The sequence below is a fragment of the Vigna angularis genome, chromosome 6 (genome assembly GCF_016808095.1).
Source record: "Vigna angularis cultivar LongXiaoDou No.4 chromosome 6, ASM1680809v1, whole genome shotgun sequence".
NCBI lineage: Eukaryota > Viridiplantae > Streptophyta > Magnoliopsida > Fabales > Fabaceae > Vigna > Vigna angularis.
In genome coordinates, this window is record NC_068975.1 from 18,654,836 (window position 1) to 18,672,794 (window position 17,959).

Sequence of the window (17,959 nt, forward strand, 5' to 3'; positions counted from 1 at the left end):
TGTTGCTCTTCACATATTGTCATAAGAAGAGAAATTAAATTTTAGTGCACTATTACTTTTTTTTTATGTTGTTATAACTTTGGACCCATTTTTCCATCATATTCTAATAAAATAAAATTTATTTACATAAAAATTATAATAATATAAAAGAAATCAAAATAATGCATCAAAGCATTACTACATAAAATTATATTTGACATACTTATTTACACGGATGATCTTGCCGCATGGATAATTTGTAGGTGATTGGCCTACACTTAACTTTACTGTTAAAAAGATAAAAAGAAATTGAATGAACACTAATTAACAATACTTAGATTAAAGTTGTGTTTCTTATTAATGTGGCTAGTGACCCTTCGTTTCAATGTAACTCAAATATTGTTTACATATATTTCATATTAGAGAACACGTATGTGCATGATATAATAATAGTAATGAACGATTTTATCAGTGATAAGTCTAATAAATATGTATGTAAACTTGTTTCTATTTGGTTTATGGCGGCCAAAGATAAAGAAAAAAAAGAGGATGAAATAGAAATTATATACAAAAAAATAAAAAAAAAATTATACACATAATATTTCATACAACAATTTATACACATATATATTTTTTATAAAAGAATGTATTTTTCCAGTGTTGGTAATCACTTCGAAATTTAAGGGTTTTCATGGAAGAAAACCAGAAACATATGGTGTTGGAAGGATTTCAAAAATGGAGTGGGTCCTTATTCCTTGAATGGTAGAATAGAATAGACGAGAGAATTAGTAGAAAGTTGGAATATATATTTATGATAAATAAATAAATAAATAAATAATAGGTGTTGTTGTTCATTGATGTGTATGGAAAGAATAGTAACATGATATGCACTAAAAGCATAGGATGATGTCCCACTTGCAGAAACCCACTCAAACCCTTTCTCATTGGTCTCTCTGCTCATCATGGGGCCATCGCGTGGGTCGGTGTGTCCCATACTCCATCCCTTTCTACATATATTTTACTACTATTATTATTATTATTATCCTTATTAAATGCAGATGAGAAATGTTATATGCTCTACGTATCTATAAAAAAAAGTGTAACTGAAATTCTGTAAAAAATAAAATCTAACTTAATCAGTTTAATTATGAGTGAATTGTTAAATTTTTTTAGAATCTGCAAACAATTCCATGGATTACATTACTAGCTTAGAATAACCCCGTTATTGTGTAGGCGAAGCTTGTAACTAAGCATTGTAGTTTCGTTGATTTTACAGAACTAAACATCATAGTTGTAAACTAAAAACATGCGGATATTTTATACTAAAAAAAATGCAATTTTGTCTATGCGCGTCAGTGGTGTGCCATATATACTCTTCCACATACACACTATTCGGCGACCATGTTCCCTACACGGATCCATACACTCCCACGGGCTCCCGAAACACATTTGTCATTCTTACAAGCAGTCACCAACATCACTTTCCTTTCTACAACACATCAAAGTTCACAGCTTTTTTGTTCTTTCTAAATCACCACCTCGATTCACGAACTGGGTCATCCTTTGATTGTGGATTGAAATTCATTTGGAGCCACACCCCTAAATTTCTCTTACTTTGACTTTCCACCCAAGACAGGTAAAATATAAAAGCTCATCATCTTCTGTATCTGCATCCGTCTTTCTTTATTTATTTATGCACTTTCCATCCCTCTCTCTCTCTGAATTGTAGTTTGTTTTTTAGTGCTGTTGTGTGATTTGAAGGATAATTTTTAAAGGGGTGGTTTTAGAATTCTGTGACTGACGTGTCCTGGGTCACCGTGCCCTCCCTCGGATTCCGCTGGTAGTGTTTGTGTGCAGGAAAACAGTAAAGTTGGTTGCTTTATTGGAATACGATGAAACTTGGCGCTGCCCTTTATTCCTCTTGTTAGTTTTTAAGCTTGGCCTATTCTGGGTATGTGAGTACTTCACCGGAAAGTTTCAATTTTGGGGGCTTCCGCTTCTGGTTTTGTTAATTCCCAGTTGCCTTTTGAGTGAACTCAAGTTGTCAAGCCCAGGCTTCCTACTTCTCTCTCACGTTTTGGGGTAGAGTGTTGCCTTTCTTTTGTTCTTTTATTCCTTCCTATGTTGGTTTACGTGCAGTGAAGTTTGTTTCTATTTTTGGATCTGCTTCTGCCTAGGCTTTCGGGGTTGTTTGTCCGTGTTTGTGTTTTGCTGAGCTAGGTTCTGGATTAGAGAGTTGTGTTCTTCTGCTGGTACTAGGTTGTTTAGCACAAGTTTCTTGCTGGGGGATTTAACTTCTAAGTGTCATTTGTGTCTTCTTTCTTGGTTTGCTTGGACTTGGGGTGAATTGACTTTCTTGTAGCTTTGTTGTCTGCCAGGGTCCTGGTTACTTTGATATATCATCATGGATTCCCCACAATCTGTTGTATCACCCTTCAGAAGCTCAGTTTTGGGTGAGGGTGAGAAGCACAAGTCTGAAGTTTTCTCGGGAAACTCTAGTCCCTTGTCCAAGGACATTGAAGTGAATGGGAAGGAAGTTATCATGTCAAATGTAGAGGAATGTCTTGGAGTTCTTGATGTTTACATACATCAGGCCAGGGACATTCAGAACATTTGCATATACCACAAGCAAGATGTTTACGCTAGGATATGCCTGACCAGTAATCCGGAGAACACTGTGTCTACCAAAACCATCAATGGAGGAGGAAGGAACCCTGTGTTTAATGAGAATCTTCAAGTCAATATTAAAACTGTTGATGCTTCTCTCAAGTGTGAGATATGGATGCTTAGCAGGGTGAAGAATTATCTCGAAGACCAGCTGCTTGGTTTTGCCTTGGTGCCTTTGTCTGAAGTTCTAGTCCAGAATGGGAAACTGGAGAAAGAGTTCTCTCTTTCTTCAACTGATCTATTCCATTCTCCTTCAGGTTTTGTTCAGTTGACACTGTCTTACAATGGTGCTTCACCTGATGTTATGGCAATTTCTGCAATGCCAAGCAAGGTGGCCACAGATGCCCCTGTGAAGGATTCGGAAACATCCGAATCACTGGCCCGGGAATTAGACAAAATTGAGTTCCCGGATCCGAAGATTGTGAATGAAGACCGCTTGATGGTTTCAGAATACTTTGGCATTCCATGTGAGGAGACTAGGTGCTCTGATAGCCTGGCTACTTCTGATGCCGAAAATCGCAGTTGCGAAGCGGGTGTTCGCCTTGTGGAAAGTTTCTCAGCATGCAGTGGTGAATCTTTTCAGCCACCTAAGGTTGATTCCCCACCCAGCAGTGTGTCAACAAATGGGGTTTCTTCCCCTTCTGTGCCTGCAAGCTCAGAATCATCTGATGCTGCTGCTTCGAAGTCTCCTATTCAGGAGCAGGCTTCAGGCACCAAAGAGGGAAAAAATGTGGATGTGAAAGATGGTGACAGTGATTCCTCAAGTGGGGTTCCTAGTGACTCATTCCCTAAGCCTGTTGTGACTGTGAACATTGAGCCTGAGCCTAAGGTGGTGCAGCAGGATATAGTGGACATGTACATGAAAAGCATGCAGCAATTTACTGAGTCACTTGCAAAAATGAAGCTCCCTATGGACTTCGAAAGTGAACCAACTAGTTCAGGAAATTCATCCACTGAGCAAAAGCTACAGCCATCAAAGAGCAACAATTCCCGTGTGTTTTATGGTAGCAGAGCTTTCTTCTGATCTTTTGCTTTCCTTGTTCAAGGGAATTCGGGCAGTCACTGTAGATTTTAGAAGAAAACTGATGTTAGTAGTGAAGTGAAATAATGTACTATTCTGTGTGGTTTCCCCTTCTGTATTTCATCACATGTTGGTTGTAGGTTACAGGGAATATAACTTTGTACTCTCACAAGCTTGTTGCTATCTTAACTGCTACATGAACTTTTATGTTACCTTCTTCCTTTGTCATCGTTCTTTTGTTTTGAATGTCAATAATTGTGAAATCGGATTTCATCTCACCACACATTAATCATGTGTATAATCAGTAAGCAATAGTAATAATGTGGTCCCACTGTCACATGGTGAAAAAGCAAAGTGTAGATGAAGCAAAATCTACAAGACTTTCCTCTCTTCCATTTCGCATGAAAAAGCTCATATATGCAGCATCTTGGATCTTTATCTTTTTTACCCGTATTTCCCTGTCCTAGTTCAAAAACTTCTGTTGAACAGTCATGTTTATTCATTCAAGCACTCTAATTGTGTACAAGTATTTTAAATTGTCTAAAAAAATTGCTTCTTTGTTCGTTCCTACAAACTCTAATAGTTATTTTTATTTACGATTACAATGCATAAAAATTTTCAGTGAAAACTACACTCTTGCAATGGTGGTAATTCGAACTTTGCGTTGAGAAAATGTAGTTGGAAGAAAAAAAAAAATCTACTAAAGATGGCCAGATAGGTTCATACTCAGTATGAATAACATGTTACTTAAGAAACATATTAAAATTTACATGTTCGACACATGTGCCACTTTAAATGTATTGTAGAACATCATTACATTACATGCCATATTTATAATGGAAATATAAACACACAAAAACAATGAAGAGAAGAAACTTGGAAACTAAGGTTCTTATTTCCTAGTGTTGTTACATAAGGATTTCAACTGTTTCAAATTGGTACTTCAATTATCTCTGCAGATCTTGCATATATGTGCCTCCTGCATATCCATGCAATTTCACCGTTGTCCCTGTACCTGACTCGCCACAGTCCAAACTTTTCTGCAATATCCTTCCCTGAGGAACACTTTCTCTCCCTTAAGAAATCAACCACCCATTGCTGTGCTGCTCTTAAGTCTTGTTGAATGTCCCTTGAACCTTCCACGGACCTGTTTCTACGACCCATAGCGGCAGCACCTAAAACGCCTGCTGCACTTGCCCCAGCTGCACCACAGAGAACTGAAGAGCCAGCCAAGTGAGCCACCTCCTTACTCAAGTCAGGTATCATTTGCCCCATTCCAGCTGCAAGATGAGCTCCTATTTTAAGAGCTAAAGTTACCAATGTCATGAACTTCTTCATGTATGGAGCCAAAGACTTCACAGCAGCATTATCAACTTGCATGATTTCACACCCCATCTGATCTTCAACAACATGCATTTGTCCTCGGAACTCGCATAACATGTGAAGCCGGAGAGCATTCATGCCAGAAAGCATGGTGGTGACCAGTCTTCTTGTGTAGTTTTCTGTCCTTACAAAATATATCATGTTGGGGACTTTCCTCTCCTCAACCTGCACATTAAAGGTTGCAAGGTGGTTCACTTTGCGGTGAAGTTCAAGGAGAAGTCTATGTTCATAATATCTAAGCCCCTGGATTTCCTGTTTCAAGTCTCTGATTTCTTGCTCAATAATCTTGAGTCTATGCAAAACTTCTTCAACCCCTTTTGCAATGCCACCAAAAGTTGGTTCAACCCTTGCAGCTTCATCTCTTAAGGTTATAGATTGACCTTGCCCTTCAGGGTTATTTTCAGGTGGAACTTGCAGCTCTTGTGCAAGATTGTAAAGGTCATTATACCTTCTATGAAGAACTTCCCGGAAGTCATCATCAGATAAAAGGTCTCGTGCAAAATCAAATCCGTCTTGGAGGATAGGCTTACCAGAGTCTAGGACTGGACTCCATGTGTGTTGATAATCATACATGCTTTCTGCTGGAAGTGAAAGTAGTGCTTGTTTCAGCTGCTGCAGAGGAGCAAATTGAGTTTTTCTGTATCTAGGAGGTGTCAGTTTTCTCACACATTCAGGTCTTAAGACATTCTCAGTCAAGGTGATCCCTTGGCAAACACTTTGGATTGCGGGGATTACAATTTGATGAATGACTCTTAAAGTTTCTGTCAGGTTTTTGGTGGAGCATGCAAGGACATCAATATAGTAACCCAACTCTCCTCCAAGTTCTACTCTTATGTAGATTCCGTTAATGCTGATTGAAATAAGGTACTTCTCAAGACTGTAAGTTGCACCATGCTGATCCTTAACAGCCTTTATTCTGTTGTGAAGGTGCACCTGCAACACCAAAGCAGAGAAATAAAATAAAATCCAAAATCCTAGATATTGTAGCTTTAGAGATTTAGGAGTGAAGATTAAAAAAAATAAGCAGTTTGAAGTCACAGTAAATAGTTTGCATATAACTACGTTTTTCCAAACTACTTTTTATACGCTTTTGCATTCTATGAACCCATTCGAGTGAGATCATCCACCATCAGAAAGTAATCAACACTATATATATCAAGTGAATGAAATAGTTTCAGGAAAACGAAGTTGCAAGAAACAATTGGAAACAGTTTAACTTAGGAAAAGAGGTGTGGTAGAGCAATTCTTGCCTGCAAACGAGGGAAGAAACCTGGAGTTAGAAACATGTGGCTTGAATCATCACACTCAAGATGACGTCCTGTGTAAATGCAGTCTGGCATGCTTAGCTGCCACCTCTGAGGCTTTCCTCTGCCTTCTTCAAGAATGGAAGGAATCAATAGCAGGGAATTTGGATCTGATGGATCTTCCTCATAACAAAGTTCAAGTTTTAGCATCATCCTTACAAGGTCACTAGCGTCTAAATTCTCAAAAATCTTTGAACCCATACCAGGAATAGGGCTCTGCAAACTTCCTCTTAAGATTTTTTCTAATTCCTTCCTGCTAATAAATCCATTGTTTTCAGAGTGTTGCTTCTTAACATTCAACTTTATGAGCTGACCAAGGACTTCGCCACAGAACCACTCAAAATCTAAGATTAGAAAATCCAACTCATCAAAATAAATCACCTCACCAATGTGATGAAGACAGGTAGCAATAGCTCTTCTCTTCATCTCTACCTTCTCTTTGTTGTCATGTCTTGATCGAATTCTCAAAAGTGGAACTTTCACTTGGCATAGCTCACCAAATTCCTTCCACTTCATGGCTGGCTTGTTGTAGTTCTCAGATCTCCAGTCTGATAAAATCTGTATCAGATCATTGCAAAGTTGATAGACCCGTGGCACTCTTTGAAGAATTGTCTTGCTCGTCTTTCGGATGTGATGAGTGAGTTTACTAACTGATGCTGATGATCTTGCATCAACTGTGAAAACAGTTGGGTAAAAATCAACAAAGCCTTGAAACTTGTCTCTAAGTCTCTGAATTGACTCTACTGCGAGCTGAAAATTTTGTGATGGTTGATTGATTTTGTCAGAGTGTGTGAGAACAACAGCAACACTTGGTAGCATGCATTGTTGTATTGCTCTTTTAGAATTGGAAACTATGAACCTGAGCCAATACTGCAGGTCCTCTTCAATTTCTGTTGAGCTTTTTGGTTCTTTGTTACTTGGTTTCCTGAATAAACTTGATATGATGAGGAAAAATGATGCACTCCCATGCCCTGGGAACATAAGATCATGGAGAGATAAAAACTCGTGATGACCAGAAAGGTTCCATATTGAAATCCTTGTATCCTCATCCTTGAAAGTTTTTATCTTCATTCCTACTGATTTGACTGCCTGCTCCACTGGGTTCACTATTGTTCTGACTTGATCCAAGTAGGGAAGCGGCGAAGCAGAGAAATTTTGTGATATTGAATGACAAAGTGAGGTTTTGCCTGAAAAGTATGAATTTAAACTATCAACAATGCTTCAAGTTGACTCGTTATTAGCTTATGTTGATATGAAAAGAATGCATCTTAAATTGGTTGCATGGACTTATCTTTCTTAGATAGTTTTGAGATGGTGTGCCATGAAATTAGTCAATAGTTTTAACATCCATATATATGAAATGATTTTCACTTTTAATAACTTAAACTTTTAGTATTTAAAATTATACAGTTTTACTTTGCACTATAACTATTTAAAGATGAAAAGTTATACTAAACCTTACCTGCACATTCTTGGCCACAAAAGAAAACTCTGCAACTCTTGGGTTCTGTTAAAGGCATATCCTTGACAGAATCCATATCTGGTTCAGTCTTTTCATTCTGGCCTAACCTCTGATAAATTCGCTGAGTATTTCCAGAGTTTTGTAAAGGTGTTCTGGAGAGATCAATATCTTCAATCCAAGGATTTATCTGCAGTGTCTCCACAATTGTCTGCAGCAGTATCTCTCCCTCCACACGTTTGCATCCTTGAAGAGACAAGCATTTCAAGCTAGCATTCTTCTCCAAACTCTTGAAGATTTTAACAAAGTCATCTGATCTCAAACTCTCATCATCATGAATTCCCAACTTCCGCACTGTTTCATTTGTTGTAAGAAACTGTATAACGGCAGCTAGCCCATCTCTTCCTATTCTTGTTCTTTCTCCTCCAAAAGTAATACATGTCAAAGTAATGTTGGCTTGCCTTTGAAGTGATGAAAATCTACTCAAAGGGCATAATAGATGTTCCACGCCCATGCCACTGAACCAATTTCCACTCAGGTGTAAGGTTTGCAGAGTTTTGTTCTTGAAGAGGCCTGCTGCAATATACACAATGCCCTTGTCTTTAAGGTATGTTCTAGACAAATTGACCTCTTTGAGGGTCTGGTTTTGTTCCAAAACCAACCTAAATTCCTTGGCACACCGGGATTTTAGCCTTACTCCTGTCATGTCAAGGGACTTCACAGTGAAGTTCATGCCTAAAGAGCAGGTAACTCTACAAGTCCCTGAGAGGTTAAGCTTGTAAATTCTAAGTGTGCCGTTCTCAGGTTCAAACTCAACTATCTTGGAACTCTTTTCTCTATTCTCCCCACTCCAAACATGAACTTCCATTCTTCTGTTCCTTGCCAAAACTGCAGATATAAGAGGTGTAGCTGTGATGGCATTTGAGTCAAAAATTGTCAACAGTTTAAGAGTTGAGTTAACTTCAATCATCTTCGAAAGCTCCTCGGCACCTCTTGATCCTATTGAGTCTTCCCATATCTGAAGCTCCTCCAAACTGTCATTCACCATAAGAGCAGAAGCAATCAGTCCAGCTCCAACAGACCCTATGCCTGATTCTGAAAGCATGATCTCTTTGATCACTTTATTTGCCTTCAGAATGTCAGAAAGGTCTGATAGGCTTTTTCCATTGAATCTGTTTCTTCTAAAATCCAAATGCTGTACATTTTGGTTATTCCCCAGCAAGGTGCCAAGATGTCTTACCTGTTGTGAGTCCCATTCAACTCTGTGGAACTCCAAGTTTCTCAAGGAGGAGTTGTGTCTCCCAGGTGCTGCAAGAGTAGTCAAGAGAGGGGAAAAGAATGGAAGGTTTTCCTTGGAAATGTTTATGCTTATGGAGTTGTCTGTTTCTTGATAACAACCTGAAGTTGGTTGAGAGAGGTAGAAGGAAATACTGTGCAGATTTAGGCCCTCTGATTTGATGGCTTGCTGAGCCCATTGTAGTTCTCTCAGGATCTGGTTTGTTGCCATCACTTCACAAACTCTTCAAAGTTGAACGAACCTGTGCCCTTACCAGAACATCTACAGTAATCTCAAATGCTTCTTTGGAAGACAATGTACATACATTTAACAATGAAGTTCTCCGAAGGAAAAATATACAAGAGCACAATGTTATAACACATTCTTTAGATCAAATACGTTTTCAATAAATTTTAAACAATAAATAGTATGTCAGGAAAAAGTATTAGACAGTTTTGGACTATGATCTGACCAATTTTTATATGGAAAATATTCAAGTTTTTTTTTGCTTCCTTTAGAAAATAATATGTAAGACTCTTTGTGCAAGAATGCTTGTATAAAACTGATTCTTAACTTGTCTTGAGGGCATTCCTTTAGCTAAAACTGTTCCCACTGGAATTAATTCTTCACGTAAGCTATTGCCTTTGCACCATGGTGCATCACATCCCACTAAAGAATTCAACATTGCCAATGTGAAAAGCCTCTTTATGCATGTTTGTACAAAACCTGGTCATGTTAGCGAAGAAGTCACACCCTTGACATAATTTTTCATCCCAACATGAAGAAATGAGAACTTAACCTAAAAGATGAGAACTTTACCTAAAAGTTTTCTGTTGTTGAATTCTGCCATGACTCTCTGCCTTGAGTGATGTAGGCCCACTTCATGATTTGTGGGGTATATGCTTTTTGACCTTTTAGACAAAGTGAAAAATTTGATCTTTCTTTTTCTTCTTTTCTTGCGCATTCCCATTAGAATAAACATAGAATCCTATGAGGTTAGAGGGCAAGTTAAGCTCTTTTCAAGGGTCCTAACGGTGAAGAAATCCTGTGTTTATCTTTTTTACATCAAACTTGCTTTTGGATTATCCATGGGGGCTTTCATAAATGTAAACTGATCACTAATTCAAAGTTGGCAATCATGCAGTGAGAAAAAACAAACATACAAAAAAATGAACTATTTATCAACGGATATTGTGGAGCAATGTGCTTTGTGCGTGAGAAATTGTTTTTGTTGTTGTGGACCCCAAGAACGAATTCTTTATGTTATAGAAGTAAAGTTTTTATCAGAAATTTCGTGACTTTTGTCCTAAATACAAAAAATTAAATTAATAAAACAAATTTAAGTTGATGACAGTGAGAATGAGTAGCATGAAGTCTTAGAAAAGGAGCGCACTGGTGGATCCTTATTCATTACCGTTGGATATATTTATATTTTATTTAAACGGCTGAGATGTTGAATGGAAACAAGTTGTTTCATTCTATTAAAATTGCAATTTAATATATTCACGGTGAAAGCGATGCGGTGGACATTCATTGATTGAAGTGTTGTTTTCTCAAATCTAGTGTTTTTTTTTATGGACTTTGCCACTAATAAAATTAGATACGAGACACTAACTTTTTTTACATTAATAATTTTTAGTTCATAAATTAATATTTAAATTAATTTCTATATTCTTTATTTTTTGTCTTTATAATAATTTTTATTTAATAATAATAATTTTCTTATAGTGACATTTTTGTTTGTCATGATATTTTTTTTAAAGAAGACTCAATTTAATAAAAAATTTTGTTTTAGAATACTTGAAAACCTTGAATATATTTTTAATTTTTAAACTTTGATATAAAATTTAAATTAGTTTATGTTTTAAGTTTTTTTATATTTTAATTTTTAAAATTTAAAGATAAATGAAATAATTTTTTTAATTTAATTAAAAACTATGCATATAATGTATTTTTTATATTTGAGGGGAAGCCCAATGGTTATTGGGAGCATGTTCATGATATTCACTGCCAACTATGAGGTTTAATTTGTCAATGCATTATAATCTTGATGTATGATTTTTTTCAGTATACTTTTTAAAATCAAACATCAACCAAATTAGATTACTAAATAATTTATGCTATATTATATCATATACATGAGAATGGTTATTTTTAAATGATTATTTATTATATAATATAATTATATTATTAATTTTTTGAATACTCTAAAATTAGTAACACTATTAATATCATTTTCTAAAATAATTTTAAATAAAACTGATAATTAAAATATTGGTGATAAAATTAATAAAAAATAATAAATATTTTTTTTTGGAATTTTAAAATTTTAAAGTATTATTTATTTCAAATATTTTTTACGGTTTTAAACATTCAATAAGTGTTAAATGACATATATTGTGGCGATTTTTAAATGTTATTATGTTTTTTCCTATTCTAGTAATAATACTAGTGGTTAAAATATTTGTTATAAAATGCTTTGGACATGTGTAATTCTGATAATTATTTTAATTGTTAGAAATTTTGTTAAAGTTTTTATTTGTGATGATTTATTTGTAGACCTCTATAGTTCCAATCTTTATTTTTATAAGGTGTTGAAAAACCAAACAGCTCCTCTTCCAGCAGTTTTTCCTTTCTCGTCATTGTCATCTCCTTCTCACAAAAACAAAATATTTTTCATGTTACAATTTTTTTTATATGTGTATAAAAATTTGAGAGTATCAAATATATAAAATATATTAAAATTAAAAAAAAAACTTTTTTATATGTTTGAAAAAAAATTGAGGAATTAAGGTTCCTTCAACGTAAAAAAGTTCCATAATTTGATGAACTTAAAAGAAAAAAATCTTTCAAATTATATAATCTAAATCTTATTTTTTGTATAAAAAAGTTTTTAGATTATATAATCCAAATTATTTTCTCAGATTATGCATTGTAGAAGATACTTACTGATTACACAATTAAAAGTTAAAAAAAAAATATTACATATTATACAATTCAAAAGTTACTTTTTAATTATGTGTTGTTCAATTTGAGAGCTTTTCTCGTTTATGCAAGAAAATGACTCCTGGTAAAAACTTTGTATTTATAAGAGTGCAGAAGAAATAAAAATATGTGGTGCAGGAAGAAATGACTCATTTGTAACCTTTTATAGTGCTTGGTTTCTTCTTTTGCAACCCTCTAATTTATTGCGGTTCTATAGAATTCTAGGGTTGCTTTTTTCTGCACCTCCATAGTTTTGTCTTGTACCCCTATATATTTGAAAATTCCAATTTTATCTTTTAGTTAAGGAATTTTGTTTTTACTTTCTGAATGCACAATTTAAAGTATAAAATTCGTACTTTAGAATGTTCAGTTTGAAATAAAAAATGTCTATTTTAGAATACAAAATAAAAAATATTTTTTAAATTATACAATTTAATATTTCTAATAAAAATAAGGTGAAAACTTAAAAAAAAAGAAAACATGGAGGGACAAGTTGGTCATTTCATAAGTATATAGGATGAAATGTGCCGAGATCCAAGATGAAATTATGTTATTTTAGTTCTTTTAACTTGTTATTGTTGGTTTTGTTTTTATTGATATAAGTCAATTCACTTGAAATTACGGATATAGGTTTCTTTTTTAAAAAATTATGGACAAAAGAAATCATATTAAGTGGATAACACTTAGTTGTAACGAAATTGTCACCATATCCAATAACTTTTAAACAAATATCTTATAATTAAAAAAAATATGATTCTATAAAACTTTTAAAAATATTTAAAAATTTTAAAAATCAATTAATCAAATTATTAAAAAATAGTTTAACAAATATTTGTATACCACAATTTTAGAAAATGTAAAAAAAAAAAAGTTAAAAAAATTGAAATGAGAAAAAGAGAAGTCGTGCTACTCGTACATGACTTTTATAAAAACAAAATAAGAAATGATAAGTCAGACGTTTTCCACTTTTGATTCAAAATATATTAAATGGGAAGTTGTATGTTATAAGCATGAGTTTAAATTAGGCACGTGTCTATTGGAGTGGTGTAAGCTTTGCACGACTTTAATTTAGTGTAATTAATTAAAATTGAAGTTGTTGTTAACCTTAATTACTTTTACATATCAAAAGTAATTTAATGTGATGATGACTTCTTCACAATGAAGTCATACGTACTTGGCATGACTTCTCTTTCTCAGTAACTTTTTTTTATTTTTAAAAAACTCTTTTATAATTTTGAAAGCGGATTTACCCGTAGAAAAAAAAACAAAAAATTTGTTATTACTTTGGTATAAAAATATGGTTGGTAAGATTATATTGATGAAACTTTTCCCAAATCTTGATAAGGAAGAATTGGGAACATGGGAAGTAAATAAGCAAAATAACATTACTTGATCAATAATTTTATAACAACATTCAATTTCAAGTACAAAATATGTATTTATTTTTCAGTTTCACAAAAAAAATAAAAGAATATTATAGTTTCTATTTTTTAACTATATTAATAGTGTTATTAAAAATACAAGGTGCGTAAAAGTATAAAAAAAATAATTGTAATGTTTATATATAAATATATGCTTTACTGTAAAGGTAAAAAAAATTATTCTTTTTATTCTAAGTTTAATCACCTTTTTTTTTCCTGTTAAGACCTAGAAAATAGTTAAAAATAGTAGTAGTCTTAAAAGATAACACCTTATTATTTTAGTATTAAAAATTAGTGTACAAATGAAATTTTTTATTTAATCCAATTTCATTTTATAAGAATTTTACATAAGAATTCTAACGTTAAGATATACAATCCTACCTAATCAGAATCTCAAACAAACTAAATTTATCTTTAATCTTCCTTTTTGGTCTTTTAAGAAATTTGTTGCATGTAGGAGTTTAGGGGATTGCATCATATGTTAAAGGGCTCAAACTGAATCTTTGTCTAGTTAAAATTGTAAAGGTGTATTTTAGAGTTTTCTGTGTGTAGGTAGAGCAACCTATGAGAAATAGAGCTCTAAGGAGTAACTATGAGATAAAGAGTTGTTTAACCAAGGTAAGAAAAACTAATATTATTTTTCACTATTTGATTTATCTTCTCTTAATACTATGTGTGAGAATCTGTGATTGGATGGTTAAATTGGTATATCTGTAATTGTTGAATTGGTATGGTGAAATTAATGAATGATTTGAATGTAGAATTTAAGTGATTGATGATTTGTGTATGAATGATTGAACTGGTAATTTAAGTTCTGAATTAGGGTTAAATCTATGTGGTGGTATTTTTGGCTTCTAAGGAGTCATTTTAAATGTCTTGGCAATGTTCTTGACTTGAATAAAGGATGAGAACACTCCTTAGAACCAAAGATACCATTTGTTGTGTTGATTTGTGAGTCTATGTTATGCAGACTCGTTTAACGAGCTCATCTGCCACTAGACGAATGCTAAACTTGATTCTGGTATAGAGGTAGGGGACACTTTCTCAATGGGTGATCTAACCTCTTGTTGGGCGAGTTGTGTCTTCTTGTTCCAAATCATCTCAACAAAAAATAGGGATTCTCGATTCATTAACTAATCGAGCTAAAATTTTGCCAGTTGGTCCTAGACAGAGGAATCTTCACTTAAACAATTGAGATCTTTGATTTAAGGTATGTAGTTAGAAAAGTCAATCACTTACGATTACTCTATTATTACATATCTCTTTTGTGAAGAACATTTCTAGTTGATGTGTTAATGAGTTGTTATGTCCTTATTTGTGGTATTGGTTTGATCTTGGAATAAAAGAATGCATATTGGGAATATGCTAATGTGATTATACATATATATATATATATATATATATATTATACATTGATGTATGAAGTTTATTTGAATAGATTAAATATGGTTTAAATATGAAATACAAAGAATACAGATGAGAATGAGGGTTTTATGGATATGTGATATGAATGAGGAGAAAATGATAAGGTGTATGATAAGAAATTATATCAGAGGATTTGTATATTCTAATTGTGTATATTGTAGTATTGTGGTATTTCAAGGAGGAATGCCATAATAGTTATGGTAGTGTTATGCATTGAGTAAGGGAATCCATATTTGAAGTCATCCTAACTCTACTAGACCCACAAACTCATATAGAGAACACGGTCTAGGTAGTGAAGAGTGAAGGAGATTCTTATTGACGATTCTAGGATTGAGGACCCTTTTCTATTAAGTTATAAGTGAACTTACCCTATTACGAGGGAAGAGAAACCATATACAATTATTGGATTGTAACATTTTAGGATTTCATTTTACATGATAAGTGCATGACTTCATGATATCCAGTTCAATGTATAAATTTGGATATCGAGTCTAGAATACGTATATTTGGAGTCTAGAATTGTAGTATGTGATTACTTGAGAATAGTTAATATATATGTAATATGTGAATTGATTTTTCTGTTTGAAGTATTATGATCTTATAACTTAGAGTAAGGGGTTGGGACTGAATTGGGGAGTTTAAGGTTTTGTGTTTAAGTCATTTAGGACTTGTTTAGGCCTTTAGTTTGCTGAAATTGGTGTATGAAATGATAAAAGTGAGTTTAGGTAGTCTAGAAAGGTCAATTTGGGTTTGAAATGATCAATTCAAGTTAAAGGCCTATTTTTAGATGGTTCTCAGTGCGTAAGAGTGTTTAGGAATCATTTAAACTTATGTAGAGGGTCACTAAATTCAAAATATGAGAGTTTTAGAACTTCATGCAGCATTGGGCACCCCTCCCCCCCCCCCCCCCCCCCCCCCCCCCCCCCCCCCCCCCCCCCCCCCCCTCCTCCCACCCCCATGCATCCCCTCGGAGCCTTTTTTCTAAGAAGATCACGCAGACGCCCCTGAGCGCCCCTTAGCTAGTTTTGGATTTTTTAGGTTTTGGAAATCTCAAATTTTGGGTTATGGATATCAGTTTTGGATGTTCTTTAGGTCGTTCTGGGTTTTTAGACCCTTCCGGAGCTATTAGTGAGGTCTCTAAGTTGTTTTCCTTACCTAGTGTTGGTATCAAGATGCTATGAAGAAAATTGTGTTATTGTGTGATTTTTTGATGACTTGTAGGTGTGTTTCTAGTTCTTTAATGTATGATCAGTAGTCTCATGTATTTGTATACTATGTGAATGTGAAGTGATCTTAATGGTTTCAAAGGTATGGAAATGAGTTTCAAGGAGGAACTTCTTGGTGTTGGTTTCAAGTATCATTAGTATGAAGGCATGAAACTCAGTCTTAGGGATTATCTTGATACTCTAATGGTCTTTCATTCTCAAGTAGAGAAGATTGACACATGTGGTGAGAGTAGCATGAGGTCTTAGTCTAGGCGCTTTCAGTATGGCCTACGACGCGGTACAAACTAACTTTGTGAGTGTGGTAGGGTGAAACCCATTGGAAATGACTTTACAAAGTAGTAAAGGCTACCACAAGTGTACAACTTGTCATAGCTTGAGATTCATTCTAAGTCCGGACAATCTAGTCTAGGTCATTGTATGTTAAGATGTTTGGTTTGATCTATATTCCGTTTGATTCATGTATTAAACATTTTTAAGTTTATGATTAATTGTTTTGTATCTAGCTTACTCTTTTACTTGTGATTATGTTTTATGTTTCTTTGCTTCTTTGCTGATTATGATCATTCGGTGGATGTGAACAGAGGGTAATGAGATCTCTTTGAAAGAGACATTAGATGAAGATGTTGTGGATGTTTAGTTTCTATAATTATATATCATGTATCTAGTTTTAGTCACCAAATTTGTACTATAGTTATTTAGATATTTTTGTTTATTAAATTTGTGATAGATCTTATATATTTAAATGCTATATTTTAATATGTTATGTATAATACCTGTTCCAAAAATTACATAAATTCTATTCATATTTCCAAATCCCTTTCTACTTGAATATTTAATTCCATATCATATAACTTCGGGAAATAAAATTTCTTATTATAATTTCTTAATCCAAAATCAATCCAACTTATCAATATACAAACTTAAAAATTTCAATATTAATAACATTTAACTGTCATTCCTATATTATAATGAAATTCATTTATAAATAAAATGCTTTCTCATATCTTTTATAATTATTTGTGATTGAAACAATAAACAAATACAGTTAAAAACCATCAAGCATTCATGAATATTATTAGTAAAAGAACTAAAAATACAATCAGAGGACGGGCCAACATTTTTTTTTAAAAGAAACAAATTCTAAAAACACTCATAAATAAAATAAAATAAAATAAAAATATAAAGCTTTTAGAAAACATGAAATTAAATTCCGATTAAAAAAAATATAGGCTACCTTTTAGTTGGTAGAGGGTCTATGTGGGTAAAATGAAAAGAAATATAAGAAATAGAAAGAGAAATATGAGGGAGGTGTTAGAATGATAGAGAAGTTGAAAATAAAAGAAAAAGCAAGAAAAGAAAACTAAATCGAGCTTTCTCAGAACAGAATTTGTGACTAAATTAAAAGTGTTTATGAAAGAGTCACAATCAAAGGCATCTCAATCTGCAATTTGCTGGTGCCACAAATACAAGTAGTGAGTGAAGTTAATTTATATTTATTTGATTAATTTTGGTATGTATATGTTATCTCCACGTGTCATATTGATATGGTCCCATCCCCATAAACATCATATAATTATTATATACTTGTACTACAATTCGAATAAAACCCAGAATTAGTTCTAATCAACATTGTGGACCACACTTAAGAACGAATAAATAAAGCCAAAATTTAAATAAAAAAAGTTATTTCAACTTTTTCATCTTTTCAACTTTCTTGTAACAAAGTTCTGTTTTCAAACATAAACAAGTCAACCTTTGAAGTTACAAATAATTTCTTTTTCTGGGTGATTTCCCATCTCCGATTTCAAATTTG

At 33.5% G+C, this 17,959-nt stretch overlaps 2 protein-coding genes across 7 annotated transcripts; one reads left to right on the top strand and one right to left on the bottom strand.

Annotated features, from left to right (window-relative positions):
- The first annotated feature begins 1,357 nt into the window (after positions 1–1,357).
- On the top strand, positions 1,358–3,879 carry LOC108321540 (uncharacterized). Of its 5 annotated transcripts, XM_017553315.2 has the most exons (3): positions 1,358–1,615; positions 1,824–2,061; positions 2,358–3,879. In XM_017553315.2, exon 3 carries the CDS (start codon positions 2,384–2,386, stop codon positions 3,668–3,670), a length of 1,287 nt encoding a protein of 428 aa, XP_017408804.1. In that variant the 5' UTR covers positions 1,358–1,615; positions 1,824–2,061; positions 2,358–2,383; the 3' UTR covers positions 3,671–3,879. The 5 variants fall into 5 exon arrangements, with proteins under 5 accessions (XP_017408804.1, XP_052734703.1, XP_017408800.1 ...); XM_052878743.1 differs by having other exon boundaries at positions 1,824–3,879; XM_017553311.2 differs by lacking the exon at positions 1,824–2,061 and having other exon boundaries at positions 2,342–3,879.
- A 535-nt stretch (positions 3,880–4,414) lies between these two features.
- Positions 4,415–10,201, bottom strand: LOC108321541 (protein TORNADO 1). 2 transcript variants are annotated; one of them, XM_017553317.2, is made up of 4 exons: positions 9,909–10,201; positions 7,817–9,815; positions 6,301–7,541; positions 4,415–5,983 (listed from the first exon to the last, which is right to left on the bottom strand). In XM_017553317.2, the coding sequence occupies exons 2-4, from the start codon at positions 9,318–9,320 to the stop codon at positions 4,598–4,600; spliced, it is 4,131 nt and encodes a 1,376-aa protein (XP_017408806.1). In that variant the 5' UTR covers positions 9,321–9,815; positions 9,909–10,201; the 3' UTR covers positions 4,415–4,597. The 2 variants fall into 2 exon arrangements, with proteins under 2 accessions (XP_017408806.1, XP_017408807.1); XM_017553318.2 differs by lacking the exon at positions 9,909–10,201 and having other exon boundaries at positions 7,817–8,847; positions 9,054–9,140.
- Positions 10,202–17,959: the final 7,758 nt, after the last annotated feature.

Bases quoted from the DNA above. Each gene is read 5' to 3' on its own strand.
- LOC108321540 (XM_052878743.1), top strand. From the start codon at position 2,384: ATGGATTCCCCACAATCTGTTGTATCACCCTTCAGAAGCTCAGTTTTG.
- LOC108321541 (XM_017553317.2), bottom strand. From the start codon at position 9,320: ATGGCAACAAACCAGATCCTGAGAGAACTACAATGGGCTCAGCAAGCC. The intron at 7,542-7,816 runs GTAAGGTTTAGT...CATACTTTTCAG, and splicing joins TTGTGGCCAAGAATGTGCAG to GCAAAACCTCACTTTGTCAT. The intron at 5,984-6,300 runs GCAAGAATTGCT...TTGGTGTTGCAG, and splicing joins GTTTCTTCCCTCGTTTGCAG to GTGCACCTTCACAACAGAAT.